Here is a 26,646-nt window from a genome sequence, read left to right on the forward strand (position 1 = left end):
ATTTCTGATAATGCATTGTACTTTGGCGTGAGCGGGACCCAAGAAAGCTCGGACACTTGTAAAACGCTAAACTTTAATCAGTTCCAAAAAAAAAAAACATTTCACAACAAATGTAACACCTTGAGAAGGAGGTTTGCCATTGGAGACGAGTACTGACTAGGAATTTATACATTCTTGAGCCTAATTGTTTATTTGGACAGAACTCAACACTTATGAATGAAAAAGGCAAAAATACAAAATTAAATGTAAACCCAATTTGTTATTTGTCATTTTGCTCTATAGGTAGTGTCTTGAAGCACTACTGCACGGTAAACAATCTAAATGAGCACAACCGTACACGTTGAAAGCCGTCAACCAAAAACCCATAAATACCTCTGCCACTTTAAAACGTCTCATTCGTGGAGGCTCGCAAATGAGCAACAATCCTCTTAGAGGAAAACAAAAGCCTGATGTCGACTGTGCGACAGTACCCACACACACACACATACGCGCGCTCACTCGCACGCACACAAACACACCAAAAAAAACAATAGAATAAGAGGAAGAAAAAAAATGTTCCCATGGTATTCAAGATGCTATACAATTGGGATGATATGCACATGGTTGCGTTCCTTAGAAAAGTGTTCAAACAACTCAGGTGTCGCACAAATCACAATGCTGACATCTTTGAAGCCTTCATTCATTTGCCGTTCCATTCATTCTCCCACCAAAGCGGTGTATGTGCCTGTAAAAGACCTTCCAATTCTACAAGTCTTGATGTCGATCAACAAAAACCTCTCACGGTATATAAATATATATATTTAGCACACACACATATATATATATATTTATATATCAACAAATATATGGGGAGGAGGGACGAAGAGAAGTGGAGGAATGAACAAAAACAAGATGGTTGACTTGTTCATGCTGTTCAGCGGCGAGCCGGACTGATCAAACTCAAAGTTGTGGAAAGAGATTAGAGGAAAAAAAGTCTCCATACAAAACGTAGATTATGTAAAAAGGGCCACGGTTCATTTACACGTTATTGGCGTTGTTTTGCACGACCGGCATCCTTTCCGTAGAGGGAGTGGAGCCTCCCGTCAGTCATCGCACTGAAGTGCCTCTCCTGGCTTTTGTTGTCTTTGCTGCGGTTAGTGGAGTTAGTCGGACGTGGCGACTGAACCGGCGGGACTCAGTCGCACATCTCCTCGGGGATCTCGTGTGGGTTGAGGATGCCTGGAACCGACATTTGGATTTTGTGTTTCTCTTCCTGAGCCTGACGAAGCGACGCTTCCCTCTCCTCCAGGAACAGGTCAGTCGTGTCCTCGCCGGCAAACTCCTGCGGAGCCACATGCCAGCTGGTTACTCGCAGCACTTATTGCTTTTAAAATCATGACCAATGCTCTCTTAAAACTAAGTAACAATGCGGTGCCGTGAATATACACATTTCAATGTGAATCATGGGAATTTATTTTCTTCTGCCAGATGTTAAAGTAATTTATATCATCAGTCCTGCCAGAATACAAAACAAAAATCCAGAAATTGACACCAGGCTTCAGATTTGCTACATATTAAAGATGAATAATTAGTTCAATCAACATCAGAATTCAGTAGAATGCAAGTTTTAGATTGCAAAGAACATAACGTCGCTAATTTTAGTGGGTTGGTAGGTTTATTTTTACATATCTACCTCTTTGCCTTTTGGTTTTTGCCTTCAGGCGAATCAGTTTCCTTTAAACAAATGGCAATTTAATGAAGATGAAACCAAGTATTATTTGTATTTACAATATTTATGTATACAATTAGTGAAACACTCAAAATGTACACCTCCAGCACACCTGGATGGTGATATGTATTTATTGTAATACAAATGAAGTTGTTCAGGAAAAAAAAGGACTTTAAAGTCAGAATTGTATTTTTTCAAAGGGAGAATCGTGCCACCTTTATTTTTTTCTTCTTTGGCCCTCATCCTTTTCCATTCATTTTGACACCACCAAATCCATGGTTTATTTTAATCACTTTGTCATGACATTTATTTTCCACATGATGGCGCCATAGAACAAATGAAGCCTCATGATGCTTCGCCCAATGAGCGAACCACTTGAATGCTTCATGATGCAAATTTCCCCATTGCGGGACAAATAAAGGTTTTCTGATTCTGATTCAGTTTACCATCTTTATTGTCAAGTTCCAAATTCAAAATCTGTGAATTGATGAATGCTGAACAGTGCATGCCCGCGGATTCAGTTCATGTATACTTAATATCTTCAATAAAATAGAGTGTCTTCTTTGTTACTGGTTGGCGTATATGAGAAGTTGAATGGGCTGCGATTGCTAACTTCGAGGTGACTTTGACGACTTAAAGACATCCTGCAGATTTTCTCACCTTAATCTGGACAAGGAAGTCTCGAAGGTGCTCCTTGAAGGCAGGAATGTCCTGGTTGAGGCTGAACAGTCCAGTTACAAACACTTTCACCTGAGCACTACAGGGAACAGGAAAAAGCTGACATTAAATGGGGGGCAGAGCACAAGATGGGCTGCGCTGGCACGTGGACTTACTCTTGCAGGTGAGGGAAGGCCGTCTTGAGCAGGTTGGCTACGTACTCTTGAATGAACACCTGATTGTTGGCGGGAGAGGCGGGGTTCAGTGCAGTGGTAATCTTGCCTTCCTCCACCAGGTTGAACATGTAGGCCAATATAGACGCGTGCATGGTCAGACCTGAAAAGGGCGGGGGGAGGCACCAAATGTCATGACCAAAGTAGGAAGGAAATGGGATGACAATTACTAGTAGCATGAGCAAAATTGCCAAAATTATCATGAGACTACTAAAAAAACACACAAACTGCAGTTGATATTAGAATCCCCAAAATATAAGATTAAAAACACAAAAAGGTACTTTTTGAGATTGGAAATTGTCAACTGGGCACTTTTCCCATCACAAGAACACCAAACCACATGGCCGAATAGCGCCACAGTGGCTTCATTATACAGTACAGTTTATTTCTTTAATTACAACACAATAGCACATTTTTTTTATAAAAATAAATAAGGTATATTTTGTGTAGTTTTAAGGCTTATTTAGTTGAAAATTATGTTTTATGGGGACCTGGGAACAGATTATTGTCATTTTAATGGTTTCCTATTGGAAATTAATGTTTGGAAGGCACACCTTTCTCCTTACACCAACCAATTAAGTTTGTAAGATGTGGTATCACTGTATAAGGCACACCACATTATAAGGTGCTACAGTAGAGGCTGAGGTTATGCACTAATTCTACAGGAAAAACGGAGTCGGTGGCTGCTGACAGTAGTTGCGAGACCTGTTGTAGCTCAATATTTCACAATAAAGGAGCACCTGTGTATAAGGCGCAGACTCATCTTTTAAAGAAAATGGAGGGTTTTGGGTGCACCTTATACACTGGAAAATAGGGCACTTAAAATGACTACAATGGGAAAGATGTATTTCAGAGTGGTGGTACCTCTAGTCGTGAAATGCATGTTTGGAAGAAGATTGTTATTCAAACCAAATTTGAATATCATATCCGACCATTCAAGATACAGTAATTGCAGTCAACATGCGAATAAAATTTGAAACATTGAGATGAACCAGGATGACAATTTATCTGCAAATTGTTCCATCCCTTCGGCACGATTGCGATGCAGCGCGCAAACTCACCGGCAGTGTGAGACGTGTCGGTGACCACAGAGAAGATGTGTTGGAGGATATCACAGAAATACGTCTGGTAAAAGCTCTGAGCTGCGGCTTCCTCCTGAGCCACGTTCTGAAGCATTGTGAAGAGAATCTGCAGACCTGGTCAGCACAAAACAATGACAAGGCGCAATTGAAAAACTCATCCTTTGAAGGTGCGTGAAACTTATGGTCTGTTGTCTGGACGTGTCCGCGTTTGTGACACTGCATTCTTGCTCGGTGACATTTTCATAGGATAAGTAGGACCTGGTGTCGTAATTACCGGTGTCAGCAACATTCCTCATGGTGTGTTTGAAGGCCCAGATGATGGAGTCCAGCACCAGTTTGAACTGGGCAGGGGGGATGGCAAGGAACGCGGGGAAGCAGTGCGAGTTGACGGCTTGCAGCAAGTAGAAGAAGTGAGTTCGGTGTTCGGGATATTCTTCAAAGTTCTGAAAGACACACCGACATACGCACTTGAGATTTCATGCATGCGATTCATTCATTCATTGTTTCCAAATATTGATGAATGGTGCTCTTCTCATTGAAAGCGAGTACACAGTCGTAATTCGGTCAAATGCATTAGTGTGCCTAATGAAGTGGTTAGTGACTGTCAGCGATTACAAACTAAAGAAGACGCCATCGCACTGCCAGTAGAAGTCGGAATAATAGAGGTAGATCCAACCCGTGGGACATCCATGAATGGCACAGGCATTGGAAGCAGGAGTAAAATAATAGATTTCAAATGTTCATAAAGGTTAGCTTTTATTTTAGTTTGACGTTTGTTTTAGAAATCTAGTTCATTTTATTCGTGCTTAGAGTAGGTTTGTTCAAAGTTAATACAGTAGCTTGCTATTGTTGAGTTGAAAAAAAAAACAGTTTTAGTTTTGCTTATACAGTGATACTTCCGCATATGAACGCTCCAGCTCTCAAACTTTTCGGCTCACGAACATTAAATTCGCAAGCATATAGTTTTGGCTGACGAAACAAACCACACGGTGCCACGGTGGCTGGACGTTGTTTGTTATCGAGTGGAGTACTTTTGCTATTATGGGACTGAAAAAGACCCCACCACAGGCTAGTGTTAAGCCGAAGAGGACACAAAAGAAAATTACGGTCGAGCAGAAGAAGGATCGTCAAAAAACACAAACGACGTGTGCGTTTGTGTGACTTAGCGTCCAAGTAGCAGTATGCTAAATCGACCATTGCTACGTGTGGCTAAGGGTGTTTCTGTGTTGTCTAAGCAAAGGTCAATAGAACAGGTAGAAAACGTCTGTTGATTTGGATTGACGAAAAGCAGCTAGCAGGGGACAATGTGAGGGTATTATCGCCGAGAAAGCACGGCAACTTCACTTGGATATCATCAAGAGGCAACTACATCAACGACCATCACAAAGGTAAATAAAATGACTTTCATATACAGTACAGTCTATTTCTTTCATTACAATACAACAGCACATTTATTATACATAAAATAAGGTATATTTTGTGTAGTTTTAAGGCTCATTTAGTAGTAGAAAATTATGTTTTATGCGGACCTAAGAAGAGATTATTCTCATTTTTAATGTTTTTTAATAGGAAATAAAGGTTTGAGAGATGAACCAATTAAGTTTGTGCTGCGGTATCACTGTATTTATACTGAGCTACGTTTGCTTTAAAATGAGGGGACTGGAGATACCTTGGATCAACCAATCATCAGCTGGGGAATTTTGAACAGACTCCAAATTGAAAGCATTAGCTCAGACTACAATCCATCAGTTGCCGCCAAGCCACCTCACTGCTTTCAGTCAGGTAAAGCATGAAATATAGTCATATGTCATATCAAAAGTCCAACCATACCTTGTTGATCATGTTTAGAGTGCACTCGAAGACAGCGTCAAAAATTTGGGGGATCTCAGTGGTGATGTGTCCACCCAGTTTATTGACAATGGTCGCCATGGTGCTCAAAACCTCAGGCTCTCGGGCAGCTGGGACGTTGCGTTGATAGTCGATGAGGACAGCATCTAGAAGCGGGGGTACAAAATTCTCTCCGACCTGCAATGGGAGAGAATGGATCAAAAGAAAAGCTGCACCAAGTACAACAAGAAAGTACAGAGTGACTGTGAGTCGGTGTACATCTTCATAAAACATCAGTGAGTGACCTCATTGATAACTGGAATGGATTTCGAGACAGTTTCTCACCATCTGCGGATCATTCGATCGGCTGACCCAGCCCGAGATCAATTTCAAGGTCTCGCGTTTCACAGTTCTCATGCTCCTGATCAGAGGCTGCTTGGTCACCATCTCACCTGCACACACAGAGCATCAGGTGAAACACATCATACAACCAAAGTCACAAAGGAAAGATTCTGGTTCCCGAATTATGACTTTTGGTCGCTCCACCACACTAATGAACCTCTAAAACCACTTTTCCATTGCAGGTTCCAGAACAGCCTGACAACACCTGCTTTCTGTGCCCTTTCCATGACAACAGGTGCATACTGGGGTGGAATCAACTGAATTTTGTCAGCCTGCAGTTAACAGTGCAACAGTGCAAAGAAGTCCAGGGCGGCGCCCAAGAAGGCAGCCGTCAGCAAGTGCTCTCACAAGCGTTGCTTTTTTTGATTCATCAAGGAGGAGACTCTGCTGAGCAGTTGCACCTTTTCGGCAGCACGAATATGCCAGCACTGTTTATGTTTTGGGACGGATGTCAGTGCCATTTGACTGTCACGGGTGGACAACTCTGGAGCGATTGTGCTTTTTTTGCGCCTGCCATGGGTATAATTTTCACAGCCCCGCTTTGTTCAGCGGAAAGGTTGGACAGTCTGTGCGTGGATGGATGCATGGCTTGAGAAGCCCACGATAAGAAAGGAGCGTCAGTGCAGAGCGCTGATGGGTATGTTGCGGCTTGCAATTGATGTGGATTTATGTGGAAAAGGAGATCTGAGACAATCTATTCATCAATGGATGCGACAGCTTCATGTTTGCTTTCCAAACTTGTAGCAAACGTGCACATTTCACCATGACATCCCTGATCCACTGGTGAAAAAGACGCTTTGATCCTCTACTCTTTCATCTAGAACTGCTTCATACAACAAAGAAGGTGCACAAAGTGCTTAAGATTGAATGACTTTTAATAATAATACATTTCATTTCTAAGCGCCTTTCAAAACTCTCAAGGACACTTTACAGTCATAGGATACTTTTGTGTCTTGTCACAATATTTTTGTTGTTTTCAATTCAAGATGAGGCCTCGAGAGTGGCTGCCTTTACAGCAGGTCCTGTATTTTGTTTTTCTACTTCTTCAAATCCTCTTACTTTCAGCCCCTTGGGTCTGTGAAATGTAATTTCTCCAAGGCGAGACTAATAAAGGCTAATCCAATCCAATATTCAGAAAATACACTATACAATGAACAGCATTTACAACAATGTGTAACCATACTTACAATTTCAGATAGAGCAATTGATGAAATAGTAAAGTATGTTTATTTTTTCTGCAAGCAAAACGCACTGCAATTCTGGGTCGATTCACTTAAGACTAAACTCTGGTCCTTCCAGAATGTGGAGAACTGCCTTAGCCACACTCTCATTTACTTGGTTGCCTCTTTGAGTTCTGTTTCCAGTTGTTTGTTGTTACCCTTCGGCGGCCACCCCAAGCCATCACCCCTCAATGCAGGGGTAACGACCGTCAGGCCGGTGGACCGCCGAGGCTCCAGGCTGCTTCCGGGGAATGGACTTGGTAAACGGTGCATTTGCTAGCAATTTGTTTTAACCGCAAGATCCTCTATTTCGCCCATTGATACAAATGAAATTGTCAGTATGGTTAAGTGTTACTGTAAAACAATTGTGTGAACGATGACTTCAATATTTTCATGACTTGGCAGGGGTTGACAGATGACTTTTATCTCGCAGGACATCCGTGTCCAGTGTCCACATCACTTCTGTCAGCCAATCAGATGACAGGGCTCTTATGGCCCAACTCAGCCTGCATTTTAGAACCAATTTGGAGGAAGTTCTGAATAGTGGTTCCATGATAACCACATGGTCTTGGGAATAGTGTCAGGGAGACACAACCCCCTTCAGGTGGAACTGGTTCAATGTACAATGGAAAAGCGGCTTAAGACTTTTCATCCTCCATTACCTAAAGTGGTTACTGTTATTTAGTTTCTAAGACAAAAAACATCTCAAGGAATACTAAAATCCTTTTGAATTGAAAAATGATATGAAAAATATATTTTCATTTTGTAAGCTGAACTGTCTTGAGGCAAGGGTAGTAGCATTCATTTCCTGAATTAGAGGTAACCAGCAGGGGGCGTTATTATCTCAATCCTAACACTCATACAGTGAAATGAGTTGCTAGCAAAGAATCATCCATCCATTTTCTCTCCTGCCTACCCTTGCTGTGTAAGGGGTAAATTAATCACATGTACCACCTGTATACCTGTGTCTAGCCACAATTCTGTTCTACTTATAATACACACTTGACTCCCTAGAAACTGTTGAATCGGTGAGCTCGTTGTCGACTAAATGTCAGTCTGATTAATTACTTGTACTAAATGAGAACAAACAGCAAATTAATTGATGTGCTATTATGTAAAAGAATCAATATCCTACGATCTTAAAAGAGAAAAATAGAAGAAAGTCTGATGACACAATCACCACGGTGAATTTGGATACTCCTCAAGTATGTCCAAAGTCCAATCACATAAATGCCATAATGAACACACACCTCCCATACCATTTGTCTGAATGGCAGCAGATATGTTCTCGCTGAGGCACTTGTACACATTGAGCATGTCAAGGTAAATCCGTCCCAGTTGGATGACAAATGGGTGTCCAACAGCCTTACAGGCTCTGACATTGGTCTTGAGGATGCTGCCCAGTTGTTTCACAGTCTCTGGATCCTTCAAAATGTCCACATTCTGAACGTGCATGCGGCAGGAGAAAGCAGAGAAATTGGATTCACACTATGTTGACATAGAATATTGGAAAGAGACTGTGAAAGTCTGAAAAGAACACAAGTTACCTTGGTGGCCTGCTGGATGATACTGTCCCACACTTGATTGGGGAGCAACATGTATTTCTCGATAAGATGCTCCTGTACAGCCTGGTCTGTCTGCGCGCCGATCATATAACCAACAGCTTCATAGAACGTGTGCACCTTGAACACAAACAAGATTGGGTGAACAGACGAGTTAAATGCCTCGATGACTGTCTTTTTGTAGTGCATCTGTTGACACAGAAGCCCATCTGTGAACTGACCTGCTGTGGCTGCAGGTCACAGATGATGGTGTTGATGTTGTTGAGGATCTCGTCAATAAAAGGCATCACCTCTCCCACCTGCACCTGGATAAAGTGCCGCCGACACTTCTGTGCAATCTTGATGAATGTGTCGCACGCCATGTCCTGAACCCCATCATGGGTCTCTGATGACAAGGGACCATTAACAGCGCACAGGTTATTACATGAAAACATGAAACCGTACTGGAAATTGTTCACGCTCGAAACCTCACCATGCATGAACTCAAAGAGCTTGTTGACCACCGTTTTTAGGAACTTCCAGTGGGCCCTGAGAAAGCGGGGATACTGGCCGACGATGTACATAATGTTGGAGGCGATGATGGCCTTGTTGTCCTTTCCTCGCTTTTGTTCACACAGACCTAATAGATCCTGGGACAAACAAGTCACATTGATAACAATTACACCAATCATAGCTGAAGTAAACCAACTGAAATGTATTTCTGCACGCAGAACACTACACAGGTTGGCCGCAAAAACACTTCCTCAAGATATCGAAATCAATTTAAATATATTGTTAAGTATGGTGTCAAGATGTCTGTGTAAGCTCTCAGTCGTACAGGAGTGGTCCATCGATGAAAAGGTTTCTTCAGCCGTCATCTGTACTTCTTTGAAGGTACTGGTAGTTTACTACCAGTAAGACTTTAGTTTGCTGACGAAGTTTCTTGGATAAGAAGCGAAACGTCCAACACCTTCAAAGAAGTACAGAGGACGGCTGAAGAAGCCTTTTCATCTATGGTGTCAAGAGATTCCTCTTGTCAATAATGAATTTGATATTGTTTCCATGACCACCTAGGTGGTTTTCAACAATAATGTGCACTTGGTGAAGAACAACCAAACTAACTGATGGTGCCTGCTGGTTAAGACTATTCAGTGTTTCCAGGAGACCTGCAACTTCACTGAACCTAACTGCTTGTGAGCAAAGTTTCCATATTCACACTTTGCAGCTCTGCATGAGATGCAAAACTATACCACAAACCACCACAGAAGATACTGGAGGTTGTCCAAAGATAGACTATTGCATCAATGCAGAGTAACCGTAGAAGCGCACATTAAGTTATGGCTGCTAATGCTCCTCTTCAGTACTTACATAAACCTGAAGGGGAAAAAATGCATCTGCATCTACTAAGTGTGAAATAAGGTCCAAGATGCCACCCGAGTAGGGAGCTGTCAGCAAGAGCTCTCACGAGCCTTGATTTTTTTGTTTGTTATTTTTGTGTTTTCTTTTGTCACTGTTGTGCGTCGTGGAGAACAGATACAGATTGGTTTTCAGCATTTTTGGCCGCTACATGCATCCAGGAGGAGACTGTGCTGAGTTGTTGCGCCAGCACGAATATGCCAGCACTGTTTTTTATTTTGGGAGGAATATCAGTGCCTGTCATCGCTGGACAGGTCTGTAATGAGCAGCATCTTCACAGCCCCGCTTTGTTCAGCGAAAAGGTCGGTGCTGTTGGACAGTCTGTGGCTGGCTTGATGCATGGCTTGAGGAGCCCGCGATAAGAAGAAAGGAGTGTCAGCGCAGCGCACCGATGCATATGTGCAACTATCGCGGCTTGGAATTGAAGCGAATTTACGTGGGACAGGAGATGGGAGACAATCTCTTTTCGTCAATGGATAATACAGCTTTGTGTTTGCTTTCAAAACTTGTAGAAGACGTGCACATTTCATCATGACTGATCCGCTGATGAAAAGGATGCTTTGATCCTCTCATCTTTCATCTTGAATTTCTTCATACAACAAAGAGGGTGCACAAAGTGCTTAAGATTGAATGACTGTCTGTGTCTTTTGTGTTGGGCGAAATTATGTTATTTTGTTTTTTTTTGACTTCAAGATGGCGCCGCGAGCGTGGCTCTTTACAGCAGGTCTTGTATTTTGTTTTTCTGCACCTTTCTTTCCGTTCCTCTCACTTTCATCACTTTGATGCTGTGAAATGTAAATGTCTCCACTGCGAGACTAATAAAGGCAAATCCAATCTAATGTTACAATAAATTTGCATCTTATACCTCTTCAAACTCAAGTATTTTGTGGACACAATGACAGTCTGTCTCATAACATCGACTGTATTTGCTGACAACTATCCACCCAGTCATTGATAACGTCTTACAATACCTTTATGACAGTGACCAAGAACCTCTTTTCATCCTCTTCATGCATCGCCCCACTGATAGATCCAATGGCCCAACACAAGGTGTTGAGATTCTTCCAAGACCACTCAGCGCCATTCACTTGGTTGTGAAGCTTCTCAGTCATTATACGCTCTGTGTCTGCATAGTCCAAGTGAGTCAGGTATACTGCAGAGAAATAGACAACATTTATGATCAGAGTTTATGTAGATGGGTAATGGGACAAAATATAAATATACAGCACATTAGCACATTATTTTATACCCTGTTCCAAAACTTGACTATAAGAGACAAGCAAGTAAAAACCAGTCAATGTCAGCAGTATGTAACTACAACACAGTGATGATAATAATATTAATAATAAATTTCATCTCTCAGCGCCTTTCAAAACTCTCGAGGTCACTTTACAGTCACAGGATCAGTTTATCTTTGGGTGAGCAGCGGCAGCCACACGCGCCAGCGTTCACTCAACCCCAAATTTCTACATTTTAACTGGTTTGTACTGCACAAAAAAAAATTGGGAGGAAATTGTGCTGTTTAGGGGTGTCAGTCATTTTTGCCGCGGGCTGCATTGTAATTACGGTTTCCTCTCAGGAAGCCATTAGATTGATGAAACTAAACATTTCAGGAGTTTTGAGCTATTATTTTTTGTTAGATATAAAAAGTCAGTATTAATGGGAGGCGATTTGAAAGGAATAGTTTTTCAAAGAGTTGTACAAGAGAGAATGGAATAGAGATGGACAAGAGACCCACCAAGTGTTTCCCTCATGTTCTTGTAGAGGTTTATGGAATCAGTGTCCTTCATGAACTCTCTGACCACCTCCCCCTGATCATTCTCCACCACCAATACTTCCTCTGGTTTGGCCATCCTGCTCACCATCAGCAGACGCACCTGTCGGGCAAGGGCAGCAGGGAAAATTATAACAAAATTTAAAATAATAATAATAACAACACTAAATAAATAAATAATAATACTTAATAAAACACATCTAGTCATGCATGAATGAGATAAAACAATTTAATTCAGGATATTTACATCAGAAATTATGCTTTGTGGTCAAACACGTAGACAAAAACAGTCAGAGATATTCCACACACACCAGAGTAGTACTCAGAACTCAATAATTAAAAAAATCAAGATGCATTGTAAAGCATAAAAAAATCAATCATATCCTTGCAGTGTTACTCAAAAGTAATTCTGAGAGGCGACAGATTGCAGCTCTTAATGCTAAGAGCGGGAAGGCGCATAAAGCTACAGCTGAATGATTTCAGGAAAAGATCAAATGGTGATTTTTCAGAGAAATACCGATTAAGATTCACTTAAGCCCCCTAAATCAAGGTTCAGGGCAAATTTCACAATGTGTATCAAATTCTAAAGATTAAAAGCTGTTGAATAAAGCGCAGACACTAATGATGCTGTGTAATGCAGGATCGCCTATTCAAATGTGTTTTAAACTGGTTAAATAAACCAAGACCATAAACAAAATTAAACGAACTACAATGAAAATTCCCAATCTGATCCTGGCCAGTAATCGATGCATTTCTGGATGTTTTTTTTGTGTTGGTTTATAAATTTGGTGTCTTCTGTTGGTGTTGTTCCACCATGACCGCTTTTAGTGATAACAATGCTTTTTTTATGATTATCTTAATTTCCGCCACATAGGCAAAGATTTGTGACTTAGAGGTGAGGATCTACAAGCAGGTGGATAATGTTTACTCATGGAAGCTAGCATTTGCAGCGAGTCATTTGTAGCTCAGCACTGTGTTAGTACAAATTTTTTTTGCCGCGTTGACGAGCACGAGCTTGCAGGAGCTGTCACAAGTAGCATGCCACTTCTGATTGGTGAGCGTGACTGTGTTAGTGTGTGAGATGTGTGATATTGACACAAAAGAATAGTGGGTCTGCTGCAATGGATAAATAAATTATCTAATCATGTAATCTATAATCCCAATTTCGATGAAAAAGTATGTTCGGGTATTTAGTCAGGAATTAGTATGTTAGGAGGACAACTCATATTAGAGGCTTTGGAGAGAAAGTCAGAGAGGCCAGACTGAGATGGTTTGCACATGTCCAGAGGAGAGAGTGACTATATCAGAAGAAGGATGGTGAGCCTTGAATTGTCAGGCAGGAGACCGAAAGGAAGACCTAAGAGGAGGTTTATGGGTGTATTCAAAGAGGACATGAAAGTAGCTGGTGTGAGAGAAGAGGATGCACAAAACCAGCAGAAGAATCTGTTCATTTGCACACAGAAACTTTGGTCATGTGGATAAATGCCACCAACACTTCTACGATGACTGAAGATTGTGGGAATTATGTTTGTAAACGTTTCAACTAATTCAAGGACTACAACAAATAATTAAGTGTTACCTTGGATAATACGGGCAGGTACAGCTGCCTGCGTGGCGGCACGTCAAAGTGCTGGTTACCAGACAGCAACGGAGATGTGGACGTAGAGAATGGACTCTCTCTGTACAGCTCAGCCGCCAGATGGTTCCAATATTCCAGACAAATTTTAAAGATTTCAGTCTCTTCCACCTCTGACACCAGCAGCATGTAGTGAAGAGCCTGAAGAAGTAGAGTAAGATCAAGTTGGCATATCAGAAACCTTGATCTGAATACAACAAATGGAACTGTATAGTGCCTCTTTGCAATTTTTGATGATGATACTCGTGCAGCGTGTTCGACCGGAAACTAATTCCTTGTGTATTCTACATACTTTGCAATAAAGATGATTCTGATTCAACTCTCCTCCTGACCCTCAACTTACCTCCATTAACGTATCTCTAAGGTTAAGCCGTGTTTCAATGAGTGTCCCGTGCTCTTTCAAAAAGGTACAGAGGAACAGACCGAGGTTCTGGATAAAGTTCTGTTCCTCATCCTTTCCATTGGCATAGGCCAGTCGGATGTTTGTGTTGAGGGGAAGCATCTAAATGAATACAAGTAGGGATAGAGTTTCATTTTGTATGAGCCAAAAGGACATTCTTTTGCTTATCAAGGTCCATCATGAAGGTCACCTGCTTGAGCTGGCACATAGTCAGGGTGAAGAGTGTGACAAACTGCTCCTCATACTGGCTGACACTTACACCGGCAATTTCTGTCAAACACTTCAGTGTCACGTTCCGGAACATGGGGACGTTCAGGAACTAAAAACAGCGAGAGGAGATACTTTGCGGCATAAGACTTGTTTGATAGTACCGTAAAATCAAGCCTTTCTTTCTCACTCACCCAGTCAACCCCCCATCACAACTAACGTATCCAAACTCACTCTGCGCATGCCTACCTTATACACTAATGTGCTGATTAGCTTGGTTTCAAAAATATAGCCCAAAGGAATCCAGTTGAGGAAACGTAAGAGGGTCTCCAGAGTAGCATGAACCAGTGGAGCATTCTGGGAATTTTCCTGAGAAACAAGATGATAATATTTATAAGTGAAACAATCAAGAAACAACATTATATGATAAACGATTGGGATTTAAATACCATTACAAACTGGCAAAGCTGGAATATCTGGGAGAATTCATTGCACATACTGAAAAAAAACACAAAACCATTACTTTGGGCTGCATACAACAACTAGTGTTGTCTTTTTAAGCAGTGTTCTACTAACCTGTCTTTTAGATGTTTCGCTTTGACCTGGGTCATCTGGCCACTGGAGAAATCAAAGACTTCTTCGCTAAGCAGTTTGAGAATGACCATGTTGTTTTGACAAAGACTTTCACTGGTTCGGCTTGCTCCTACAATGTCGCTGATGAACGTGGGCCAGTGCTTGGGCCACTCCTGCTTCAAAATCTATACATGCCCATGCACAAATACACACACACACAAATGATGTGTACAAGTAATGGTCACACATAACCCAGCAACAGAGTAAACCTACCAACCATCATCGAACCATGAAACAGAGTTTGAGTTTTTATGCAATAAAAGTATTGCTGTGAAAAAGAATCTAGTATTTGAAAACATCTAAAACTCCAAGACAAATCCGTCCTCCTGTGAAGAGATGCACAATATTAACTTCTTGTTTCTCAATGACTAAGCCATAGATTGAGATTTGTAAAGAGCCGATCCAAGGATGTTTGATTTGATGGCTTTTAACATCCATCCATCCATCCATTTACCGGACCGCTTAATCCTCATCAGGGTCGCGGGGGGTGCTGGAGCCTATTTCAGCCATCTTCGGGCACTAGGCGGGGGCAACCCTGAATTGGTTGCCAGCCAATCGCAGGGCACACAGAGACAAACAACCATCTGCACTCACACTTTGGGACAATTTGGAGTGTTCAATCAGCCTGCCATGCATGTTTTTGGAACGTGGGAAGAAAACGGAGGACCCGGGGAGAACATGCAAACTCCACACAGGGACCCAGCCCGGACTGCACTGTGAAGTTGGCGTGCTAACCACTTGACTAACGGGCCCCATGGGAAAATAGTACAGTATATGATAATAATAGTATAAGTAAAAATACTGTAAAATTATAAGCCGCTCTGAATGAAGCAAGGAATACAAGATGTTTACAGTACTGTGTTAGGGTCATTATTAATGAAGCAGTGTTTAAAATGTGTTTGTATAGTGAATTGCCCGAACATACTGATCATCTGACTTCACACTAAAGGGGGGAAATTCATGGTTTGTAGTTGGGAAACTGTTGCTGGTGGGTTCTAAATACAATTCTAATGCAATACTATACCAATCAATACAATGTAAAATTAAATAAATTGGCAACACTGGAACTGCACTCGCTTTAGCCACTCTAGGCAGGCTTGAGCACACATGCTCGATTTTTGTAAACTGCAATTCAAGTGCAGTGAATCCTCATTTTCCTCCGGGATGAAGGCTCGATGCAAATGGCTTTTAACAATCATTCAAAAATGTCAGAGGCAAAAATGAGCAATGCGAGTTATCGGCGGCCTGATGAACACTTTTTCTGGATGATTCACATTTACCGGCATGTAAAACTATGATAAAGCCTCATAGCCCAAGGGTCGAATGATGAAGACACCAATCTATACACATGCATCGAAAAATACGGTAGAGGTGCTTTTAGTCAATGGGATGCCAGGAATATGCTCGGTGATAGCCAATGGCAGAGCAGCTCTAAATATAGTGCACTCAGGAAACTCGGAGCTGCGATAATAATAATAATAATAATAATAATAATAATAATAAATGCTGTGAAATGTAAATTTCTCCACTGTGAGACTAATAAAGGCATATCCAATCCAATAATAATAATAATAAATTTCATTGATAAGCGCCCATACCATATTTTTAGTTTTCGTATCTTGAGATTTCTTTCGGAACAAAAGAAAATATTTTTCTGTTGAGGCGTTTCGTAACTTTGGGATTTCGTATAAGTAGAGATATTTTGCATTTTTACAGAAATATGTCTGATTTTTCACTGTATCCATCGAAAAATATCTCAAATAACAGTTCTTCAGGAAAGCTAAATAGATTACAAATAACATTGAGACCTATTATTGTGTATCTGTCAAAACTCAGCGCTCCGTAGTACAAAAGGATGTAAGAATAATAAAATAACTGCTGATATTATGAATACTCGATTTCCTGCCTCCCGTTTTGTTTAGATAGCAAGAAGCCTTGGCTGAAAGCCAAAGCGAAACAGAGTTGGTCCTGAAAAACGATTCCAGCTCCATAGTGTGGACTTGGTTAGGCTTTAACCCGGAGGACATCATGCAAACCAAAATTCAATGCAAAGTTTACATAGACACCATTCAGATGCCGGATGTCAGGCAACATGACAAGCGTATTTAATCACTTGGGAGACAGTACCCAAAACACTTCACCAATGGAGATTGCACACATGGCAGTCATAGGCATTTGCTCGATCCAAGCTAATACAGCACACAGCAACAGTCGTTTAACAATGCCATTTCATATGAAAAAAATCAAGCAAACAGTGGAAAGATATAACTGAGGTAGTGATCTTGTTAAGGGCACAATTCGCACCAAAACGGTTGAAAACGAGGGGTTTTAAAATACTGCACAAAGTATCAGACTGAGCCGCTCAAGTGGAAATACTTCTCCGATACTGTCATTCCAAGTCCCTACTCTGAATGATCAGATTGAATACCAAATTCCGAACATCCATTTTTTTCACAAGTAATCAATGGTCGAGTCGCACGTCAGAGCCTTATCTCGACCTGATGAGCCATTAGATTCATGATGAGAAAGTGCAGAGCGACTCTCTAAACAACCTACTTCCCGGAGGATCACACCGGCGTGCTCATAGCGCAAGGCTGGGGGATGCACTTCTGTGCTGAGGACTGAAAGTGGAGAACATGAACTGCATGACCACAGACAATGGAACGATCGTGGTGACAGGTTCAAATCCCAATAAAGTGTCAGTGACAAGAAGAAAAAAAGACCGTCCGAGCCAGATTTCTGTCTGAGCTGGAGTCTATGCTGGATGCACAAGCACATAATCAGCATCCATCCACATGACACTGCCCTGAGGTAGAAGACCAAAGTCCACTAAAGAAAGCAAAAGAAAAAAAACCCAGCCGACTTTAAAAACCTAAAATGTATCTGCAACTATGACAATATCTGCCTCCTAACTAAGAAAGTCAACATTTGAGGAACTGAAGGCCGACCTGACCACAAGAAGATGGATCCTGTTGAATGGTGAAGACTCAATGAGGGAAATTTTCCAGGGGTCAGCTAACTTTCCCAAGAGAATCTGCACATTACTGCAACAAGTGCTCCCTCAGAACAGGTCGCGTCAGAATAACTTGTCAAAGGGGCTCTGCTCAAGACAGCTAAAGTTATACGAATTGGTCTTCCTGGCTAAAAATCTGTGACTGTCACATTAACAAGTCTCCAGAAGAGATAAAAGCTTGAAGATCTCTGAACAAAAAATGTTCTTCAGCAAAATACTGCATATTACATTTGTTTCAAATTGTTAAAGGCAGAAGATTTAGAAAACAAACTCATTTATACCATTGTTCCCCACTTTAAAGAAAAGATGGCCCTCATCACATATTTCAATCAATAATTCAGTGGGTGTGAAATCAACACAGCAGTTCTCAAAGTTGTGAACCATATGGACAAAACTTAATATTTTTCTGCATTCTTTATAGAATATTTAAGCATTTTAGCAATTAAGGAAATACTTAAAACAAACGGTCATAGTTTGGAATGATTTGACAAGATGTTAACAATACAGTATGTTAACAGGTGGGCAGCCCAGTGGTCCTGGGGTTAGCGTGTTGGCCTCACAGTGGAAGGTCATGCGTTCAATCCCCGCCTCCCTATGTAGAACTAGCATGTTCTCCTCGGGCCTTTGTGGGGTTTCTCCAGTTTCCTCCCACATTCCAAGAACACGCATGGCAAGGCTGATTGAACACTCCAAATTGACCCTAGGTGTGAGTGTGAGCATGCATAGTTGTTCGTTTTTGTGAGACCAGTGATTGGCTTGCAACCAGTTCGCCTACTGCCCGAAGGCAGCTGGGATAGGCTTCAGCACCCCCCGCGACTCACGTGAGGATGAAGCAGTTCGGAAAACGAGTGAATTGTTGACAGGTTTTGTAGACAATTATAGCACAATAAGTTTAACAGACCCATTCTCGAAACATTTTTTGTTTCAGCTGGCCCCCTTGTGTCTGAAAATGGGGCCAAATTCTAAAATGGATTGGCCCAATTTAGCTAGATTGCCAAAGTATCCAAAACTGATTGAAATTAACCAAAATACATTCATTGAGCATGATATTTCTAAATTGCAAAAAAAAAAAGACTAAATTCTATGTTTCTAATATAAACAATTTTAATTCAAGTCAAATTTATTCAGATATAAAATAAACCTTTTCTATTTTCTTTAGTTATGACAATCAATCTCGTGCTATTTTGATATTCTACAGTATTACAGAAAAGACAGAACAGCACAATATTTCTACTTTAACAATTTTCCCTGCTTTTAAGATTTCCAACATGCTGCAACAGCTCTGAAATCACTCTCATTAGCCATTAAATTCAAATCATTAAAAGCAGTTTGCTTAAATGAATGGTCGCTATCCTCTGTTGTTTCTTAAAAATGAAAATGTTTGTTTGCTGCCTATTTTTAATGTCTTTTAGAGTTTTACTCCTGTTCTCTCGCTCCATATTGCAACCATCTATGTCGATGCCGTTCGATGTAAATACTGCAATGCACCATGAGTAAATGAATATTCGATTATCTTTTTCTGCAGTTTCGGGCAGATCATGACGAAAGTTAAAACCCTTGAAGCAAAATGAACAGTGTTCAATTGCTGTTTAACTAAATTTGTTTCTTTAGCTATTTTAACAGAAGTATGTTATATGTGGCGCAGATCGTGGAGCAATATGCGGCAATCGTAATAGACGTGCGCCGGTGCTGGCGCAGTGGAGTTCCGAAGTTGCGGCAGTGGCTGTCAAAATGCGCTAAATGGCGCAAAGGCACGGATGCATCCTTGCGTACACATTCCATCAGAACATCATTTTAAGTCAAAATATTATTTGAAAACTTACCTGAACAAGAATCATGTTCAGCTTTCCAATGTATACCTTTTCTTTCTAAAAAGTTAAAATGTACAACAAATCAGATCTTTGATTGTTCAAAGGCAACAATAACGACTGTTTGACATGTAAAGCAGGACTATATAAGGCTTTGAGTGCTATCAGCTGATTTTATATTGCTGTGGTAAGTTAAGGAGGTGAGGGGAATTGGAAAAAACATGGAGAATACAGTGTCTAGTGATTCATCATTACTTGAATTATGAGTCTTGAAATGAGCCAACATGCAACCATGTTTTTTGTTAAGCAACAAGCACTGTATAGTGGGATCGACTCAACTCACTTGGAGGGGGTGGCATCTAAAACTAGCTGGACGAGCCGGGACTCATGACTACTTGACTTCTGGGACCCTTGGCTATGGTTTTACTTTTAAGCAATAAATTGGATGTGGACAGTGCAGAAGCACATGTAGACAGACATTCAGTAACCGTCATATGTTCATTATGTTCTGTGAAAAATCCCTATTAAGACTGTACTGTCAAGTTGAGAGGAGTGGAGCTGTGTCAATGAAAAATATACGTTTACATTTCTGTCTTATCCAGCCCCCAGAGTAGACTAAAATCAACATTTAAATGAGTCTAAATTCCACTTTGTGAAAAGAATATTATAGGAAAGAAACTGTTACATACCTCCACGTTTGCAGCATCAGATGATGTCTTTATAATGAGACCGACAACATACTTTTTTATCCCTGGAAACCAGAGATGGTAGAAATATAACTTATTCTGATAAAAACGTGACATAAAAATATCCTGACATAAAAGTTGCCTGTCGCTGAAATTATTCAATATAAACTATGTTAATTCATTCACAAATTATCTATTAGTTGCACTAACGATGTTGTTGCTTTTGAATTGCAGGTTTCATAGAAGTTACATTTAACCATACAATGTGTCAGTGTTAACAGAGTGTTTAAAAAACACCAATTAGAAAGTTGAGCTTTCTGCTTTTTCTAGAAGAGAAAAACAAAGGAGCACTACATCAGAATTGAAAGGGGGGCACTATAATCAAAGAGTGTCCAGAGTTATGGCATTGCAAGTACAGCTATACCTCAGCTTACAAACGCTTCAGCTCACAAACTTTTTGCCTCACGAACATTAAATTCGCGAGCATACAGCCTTGGCTTACAAACTAGTTTTCAGCGAACAAACCAAACCACGCGGAGCACTACGGTGGCTGGCGGACTAGTTTTCGGCGGAAGAACACCAAACCACACGGTCGAACAGCTAGCAGGGGACCGTGTGAGTGAGGGTACTATCGCCAAGAAAGCACTGCAACTTCACTCAGATATCATTAAGAAGCAACTACATCAGCAACGGTAAATAAAATGACTATTATACAGTACAGTTCATATCTTTAATTACAATACAATGACACGTATTATACATAAAATAATGTATATGTTGTGTAGTTTTAAGGCTTATTTACTAGAAATTTATGTTTTATGGGGACCTAGGAACCGATTTTTCTCATTTTAATGGTTTCTTATGGGAAATAAATGTTTGGAAGAGGAACTTTTCGCCTTACATCCACGATCTTGGAACCAATAAAGTTCGTAAGCTGAGGTATCACTGTACATATTTGGCCATGCATCCACAAACATTACAATGACAAATCTTCGGCATCAACAAGAGACCAAATATTATATCACCCCCATGTGGCATTGGCATGGCATGTTGGAACCCACTGAGTAGATACGGTGCAATGGCAAATGTAACTGGGATATTATTGGAGGTTTTTGGAATGTTTTGACGGCATCTCATGTAAAAATTAGAAGAAAAATATACCTTCACATTGATTCCGGGGAAGAATTTTCCATCTTGTTTTGATAACAGTCTCCAAGATCTGAAGAGCATAGTACTGGAAAAAACAAAAAGGTACAAAATACAGCAAACATCACCAGTTTGCACAAACTTTCGGAAAAGCATGCATAAAATGGAAAAGCATGTGCTCATCTATTTTGGGGGTGCGTGCATGAGAGAATCTCCTCTTTCATGTAGATTTTCAATAATTTTGTGTGAAGTAAGGCGAGTGCATTCAAGACTTCTGCCGTTTCTCTTAGCATCATTACAGCGCAGGCAGAAAATAAAATGCATGAATTGCAAGAATGGTTCTCATCGGCGAGAAGGTACAACTATAAATGCATCTTTATCCCAAGATGAACCAAGGTAATGGATGGTTGAGGACTCTGAATGGTTTGTAACAGAACAGGATTTGGTTCCAATATGTTACCACTGACAAATGTTTTAAATTGTGCCTCCAAGAATGTCAAAAATCCGCGACTGTCACCTTTTGTACAAAGAGTTCTGTTGGGAGGTGAGCCTTCGACATTAAAATGAAACTATATTTAATTTATACAGCATTGAGTGCCAAAGCCCGAGAGAAAAATAATTAATGCAAAACCTTATTATGTAGGCTTAACTCATCTCTACCTTTTCATCAACACAACATACACGTTAAGTCAAATGAGTCAATTCCAACATGCAAAGGAGTCTAGGAGACGGCTTGTTGTTGCTGCGGACCAGTGGCGCTACCGACCTGAGGATGATTCAGGAAGCAATTTGAAATTTGATTGCCTCATCAGAAAAGGTAGCTAACCAACCAAATTCATCCTCTTGTTAAATAGAAGTCAGTATTTAGGCGCATTTTGATTTATCCTAAATAAAGTTCACCAGTTCTATTCTTATTTTCCTGACATTGTCCACAAAGAGCGCTGCAAAACAGTCAGGTACAAATTCATCTACAACATAGAAATCAGTGAAGACCACCAAGTGAAGAGCAGATAGCACAACATAGACAATGCAAAGAAATTGGCATTCCTCCAACGTTGATGAAAAGACAAAAAACGAGGGTCGGGAACCTATGGCTGCACACGCACGTCTGTGTGAGTATGTGGCTTTCACTGAAAAACATAAAAATATTTTGCTTTCATGGCTGTCTTCGTCAAAAAGGTTCCCAACCCCAGGACTAAAAGATAATAGGTCAAGGATGTTTCCAAAAAGGCCAGTAGCAGCATTTGTGGCAACTACCTGTACTGGATGTTTAGTATCTATGACAACATGATTTGGAGAGTTTCTGACAAAAAATTGTGAGCAAATATTGCCACCCAATAAATACAGAGGGTTGTGACAGGAATTGCATCCGACGTAAAAGCTTGGCCAAAACAAACATGTGAATCAAACGTCTGAAGATGGAGGACACTGATTCGCTGTGGCGACCCCTGAAGGGGAAAGCCAAAAGGAAAAGAAGAAGAAGATACCTGTTTGCATTGGTTTCCGCCAGGTCCACTGACTACCCAAAATGTACGCGAGTTTCAAAGATTGTATATGTGTCCTGCAACTGGCTGGTGACCATTCCAGGATGTCCCTTGCCTCACACCTAAAGGTTAGCTGGGATAAGCCTGAGGTCATCAATGAACTTAATGAGGACAACTATATCAGAGTGGAGGGGTGGTTGTTCTGATACTGATGAATTCTTTTTTCGTTCTCTTCAAAAAGACAGAAGCCACACTAGCAAAGATGATGCTGCATATAAGAGTTTTCTGTTTCCACTTGGTCCAAAATGCTCCCATAATAATAAAGTCACACTGCTAAATAAACAATACCCATTAAAAGGCTTATCACATAAACTAAAATACTTCTGAAAAATAGGCTGCAACTGTAAGTCCATCTTCTCTGTGATGACTTCTGAGACAAAAAATTGGCCACCACTGAAGGTTCACAGAAAGTTTTTCATTTTGCCTTTAATGCTCACTACTTTATGAGTGACCAGCGAGAGAGCTGTGAGTCAAAGTCCAATAGATTTAATACTAAGAGATGAATACCAGAACGATGGACACCTGGCTGTGGAGCCTTATCAACCGCAAAGACATTGAACAAAGTTTAAGCTGTCCAAAATGTTTCCCTGTTCATATACTGCCATGGTTAACGCCCACACGGGTGGTGACAGCCTAAACAAATGTCTATATGTGTACCAAACTCTGTCTTGTGGAAATAGCAACATTTGTGCAGTGGGAAGTCTTCACAAATCATCACATTATGTAAATGTGACAGAGTGAATTGTTTTATTATACATCTTGATTACCGGTACTTTTATTGTTGAATGACAGTTAAGAACGTTACCTTCCATGAAACATTTCCTATTAAGTTTTTAATGTGGTGATTTTGACACTAGAATGGATATATTAGATTTCCAGCCGTTCTCTGGAATTTTGTTTGACTTTTAAAGTAAATAGTGGAAAACAAGTGGATGAAAGTAGATTGTGTTGGACTCCATACGTACCTTGTCCATTATTGTACTTTGTGAATTCAGAAATGTGGTCTCTTTTGGCATGTGCAAAATTCACCCATTTTGTTGTGAACCTGCTACATTAATCAGCATGTATTATATTAAGAGAAATCATTGAACAAGGCTTACTTTGGTGTTCATATTCTGGGAGAACTCTAGGATGGTGTCCACTCTTGTCCAGGCATCTGGGTGTTCTTTGAGGTGTGTCAATACTTCTTGTGCCATCCTTTGCTGCAAGATAATTATTCAAGACACTAAAGAATTGCAATTTACATGATATAGGGGATAGAATGTGTTGAGGTACAAAACTGTACAAATTAAAAGTTGAGCTTTGAAAGTAAGAAAAATACTAGGCCTTGGAAGTTATTTATGTGTTTGCAACACAATTTACCTGAGGTCCCACCCCATGATATAAACAGTTCACCACATTATCCAGCAGGTTAATATCCAGTTTCTGGTTGAAGTCCAGCAGCTGCTGTGCTGCATGGTCTGCTAACATTGTCATAATTGCTGGCATAGAGCTCTGCAACAAGACAACAGGAAAGGGGGGTTATGGAAGCACCAAACTCATTCAACAAGCAGTCATGTGCACCATGTTTTGAAACTATTCCAAACAGCTAACAATGAAACTACAACGCCCATTCAACCCACTATCTGTCAACCAGGCAACATGTCTGAAAGCATTCAAAAGGACATCAAACTGTCAGGTTTAGAATAGTTCCAGTCACGATGACCAGGGGAAAGTAAAATTATTGCACCCAACAAACCGCACAAAGTGCAACCGTACAGATGGAAAGGGTTATTTTAACATAGTTGTTTGATTAAGTAGTTGGCATAGTCACGTGTAGGATACAAAAGTCGACGTCACTTTGTTTACATCTCGAAGAAACCAAGCTAACACATCCAAAGTCCAGATAACAAAAGTGAGCAATTAATAAGCAGCAGTTCCAGTCATGTTTCATTCATTGTGCGCAACTTGACACACGGGAAGCGAAACATTAAATTGCCCTGAAGGTCTGTTTTGTGAAGCTCTTCCGTGGCTAACAGTTCCCATGAGGTCCAGCAATGGCGTGGTACAACCCCTCCCACCATAAGCCACTCAGCGCCATCGATTTTCTTAGCGAAATGTAAAGGGGGTTGTTTCTGTCCCTTGGTCTTACCTAAGAATTGGGAGTTTGTGCTTTTAAGGTGGTTGGCTATGTACGCGTGACACGTGACAAAGAGAAGGCTAACCGTGGCGAGCAAGTGAATGCCTAGCAACACCAACTTGACATCCGCTGCCATCACGTACACGAGTGATGCTGGCGAGATGGGAGAGGCGTGGATTCAATCACACTACGTTGCTTTCAAACCAAGTTCAAACAAATTTCGGGCAACACACGTGACTTCCACCGTCGTTAAACAGCACACGCTAGTCACACGCATGGCTATTTGATTACACAAAGTATTTTATAAATGTGATTTAAGAGGCGTTTGTTGAGCACAATGAAACCCTCTGCAAACATGATCTAAAACAATACAATATCCGCTAGCTATACCCGGCACAGGTACAAAATACAGCCTGCCTAACGACAACTTCACGCTTTCCACTTCACTCAAATGTACGTACCTATAGTCCGATGCTCTGATTGAAAAGTGCGGCGTTAGCTACAGATCGCACACGATACAACGAACACTTCAAATCACGGTTGATAATAAAAGATTTCCTATTTCTGCAGCCTTGACTATCTCCAGCTCCGGCAGCCAGGGATGTCTGACTGCTAATAACCACTGATTGGATCCCAAACTACTATCAAGGCAAAGGCAGCAATCCGTCACTCCAAGACATTATAACGAAACAAAACAAACGTTGATTCACAAACCTAATAAATGCGTTACTCTTAATAAATTTCCACCGGAGCGATAAGGAGGTTGTGTGCCTGCGCCTCCGTTCCTCTCTCAAGCAACTAACTCGCAACCGGTTGAAACCGGTTCAGACTGGGAGATTCCATCTCGGTTTAGTTTTCAGCCGATGGCGCCGCGTAAAGTTTGGACTAGAGTTCCGCCCATTGCGCACGATGATTGGCTGCAGCTTGAGCGGCGATATCCCTGCTGCGCTTTCATTGTACATAAAATACGTCAATCAATTTCAATTGGCTCAAGCGCCCACGCGACCACTCCGCCAGGAGAGAAAAAGAGGGCAGACTCCTATGTAGAATGGATTTCTTCGCGAGTCTCGGTCAGATGAGAGAATGGGTAAAGCACGTCATTAATTGTAGTAATCGAGGTTTGAAATACAAAACATTCATTTACGTCCAATTTTAGTTGCATCACATACGCGACGGGTAGTTTAGAAATCGACGCTGTTTAATAAAGCGATCCTCGAGACTCTAAATTGGAATTGGTTCAGAATTGTAACATCATTTTTAAGAATCGGCATGTGCTCCGACGATGAGATCCACTGCAAGTCCCATCCATGTGCCTGCCTGTTGCTCGTAAGCTGGTAATTTTCCACCAGCCACGAGTGGGAGTGGTTACACGATCACGAACGCACGAGGTTACAAAAAACGACATGGAGAAGAATGTACTTGGAGAATGGGAAATGAGAAGTGAACTTCAAGTATAAACATCATTCGGACTAGCCCCAGTAGCTCATGAAGTAGAACATATTTGATTTAGCCGTCCCGAGCCATACTCTGGCCATTGCTGTCAACGAGGATGCAAACATGACAGCACCCCCACCCGCTCCTCACCCACCCTCTC

General features: G+C 41.0%; 1 protein-coding gene across 3 annotated transcripts; it reads right to left on the reverse strand.

The window, feature by feature from the left end:
* Nucleotides 1-56: 56 nt before the first annotated feature.
* Nucleotides 57-25,910, reverse strand: xpo1b (exportin 1 (CRM1 homolog, yeast) b). 3 transcript variants are annotated; one of them, XM_089012877.1, is made up of 25 exons: nucleotides 25,767-25,910; nucleotides 24,296-24,427; nucleotides 24,034-24,135; nucleotides 21,405-21,477; nucleotides 20,247-20,308; nucleotides 19,573-19,617; nucleotides 14,680-14,861; nucleotides 14,553-14,601; nucleotides 14,353-14,472; nucleotides 14,087-14,215; nucleotides 13,840-13,998; nucleotides 13,440-13,637; nucleotides 11,825-11,963; nucleotides 11,058-11,239; nucleotides 9,164-9,320; nucleotides 8,913-9,076; nucleotides 8,677-8,811; nucleotides 8,380-8,572; nucleotides 5,853-5,959; nucleotides 5,511-5,705; nucleotides 3,955-4,123; nucleotides 3,660-3,794; nucleotides 2,542-2,701; nucleotides 2,369-2,465; nucleotides 57-1,321 (listed from the first exon to the last, which is right to left on the reverse strand). In XM_089012877.1, exons 2-25 carry the CDS (start codon nucleotides 24,419-24,421, stop codon nucleotides 1,175-1,177), a joined length of 3,225 nt encoding a protein of 1,074 aa, XP_088869003.1. In that variant the 5' UTR covers nucleotides 24,422-24,427; nucleotides 25,767-25,910; the 3' UTR covers nucleotides 57-1,174. The 3 variants fall into 3 exon arrangements, with proteins under 3 accessions (XP_088869003.1, XP_088869004.1, XP_088869001.1); XM_089012878.1 differs by having other exon boundaries at nucleotides 8,389-8,572; nucleotides 25,514-25,857; XM_089012875.1 differs by having other exon boundaries at nucleotides 25,514-25,857.
* Nucleotides 25,911-26,646: the final 736 nt, after the last annotated feature.

Source organism: Hippocampus bargibanti, linkage group LG13 (genome assembly GCF_051943395.1).
Source record: "Hippocampus bargibanti isolate YZ-2025 linkage group LG13, ASM5194339v1, whole genome shotgun sequence".
Taxonomy (NCBI): Eukaryota; Metazoa; Chordata; class Actinopteri; order Syngnathiformes; family Syngnathidae; genus Hippocampus; species Hippocampus bargibanti.

What these genes read in the sequence shown, in the direction of transcription:
- xpo1b (XM_089012877.1), bottom strand. Translation starts at nt 24,421, where the DNA reads ATGCCAGCAATTATGACAATGTTAGCAGACCATGCAGCACAGCAGCTG. An exon ending in TCCCCGGAATCAATGTGAAG is followed by an intron (nt 20,309 to 21,404) that starts GTATATTTTTCT and finishes TCTGGTTTCCAG; the next exon opens with GGATAAAAAAGTATGTTGTC. An exon ending in TCATCCAGCAGGCCACCAAG is followed by an intron (nt 8,573 to 8,676) that starts GTAACTTGTGTT and finishes ATGCACGTTCAG; the next exon opens with AATGTGGACATTTTGAAGGA.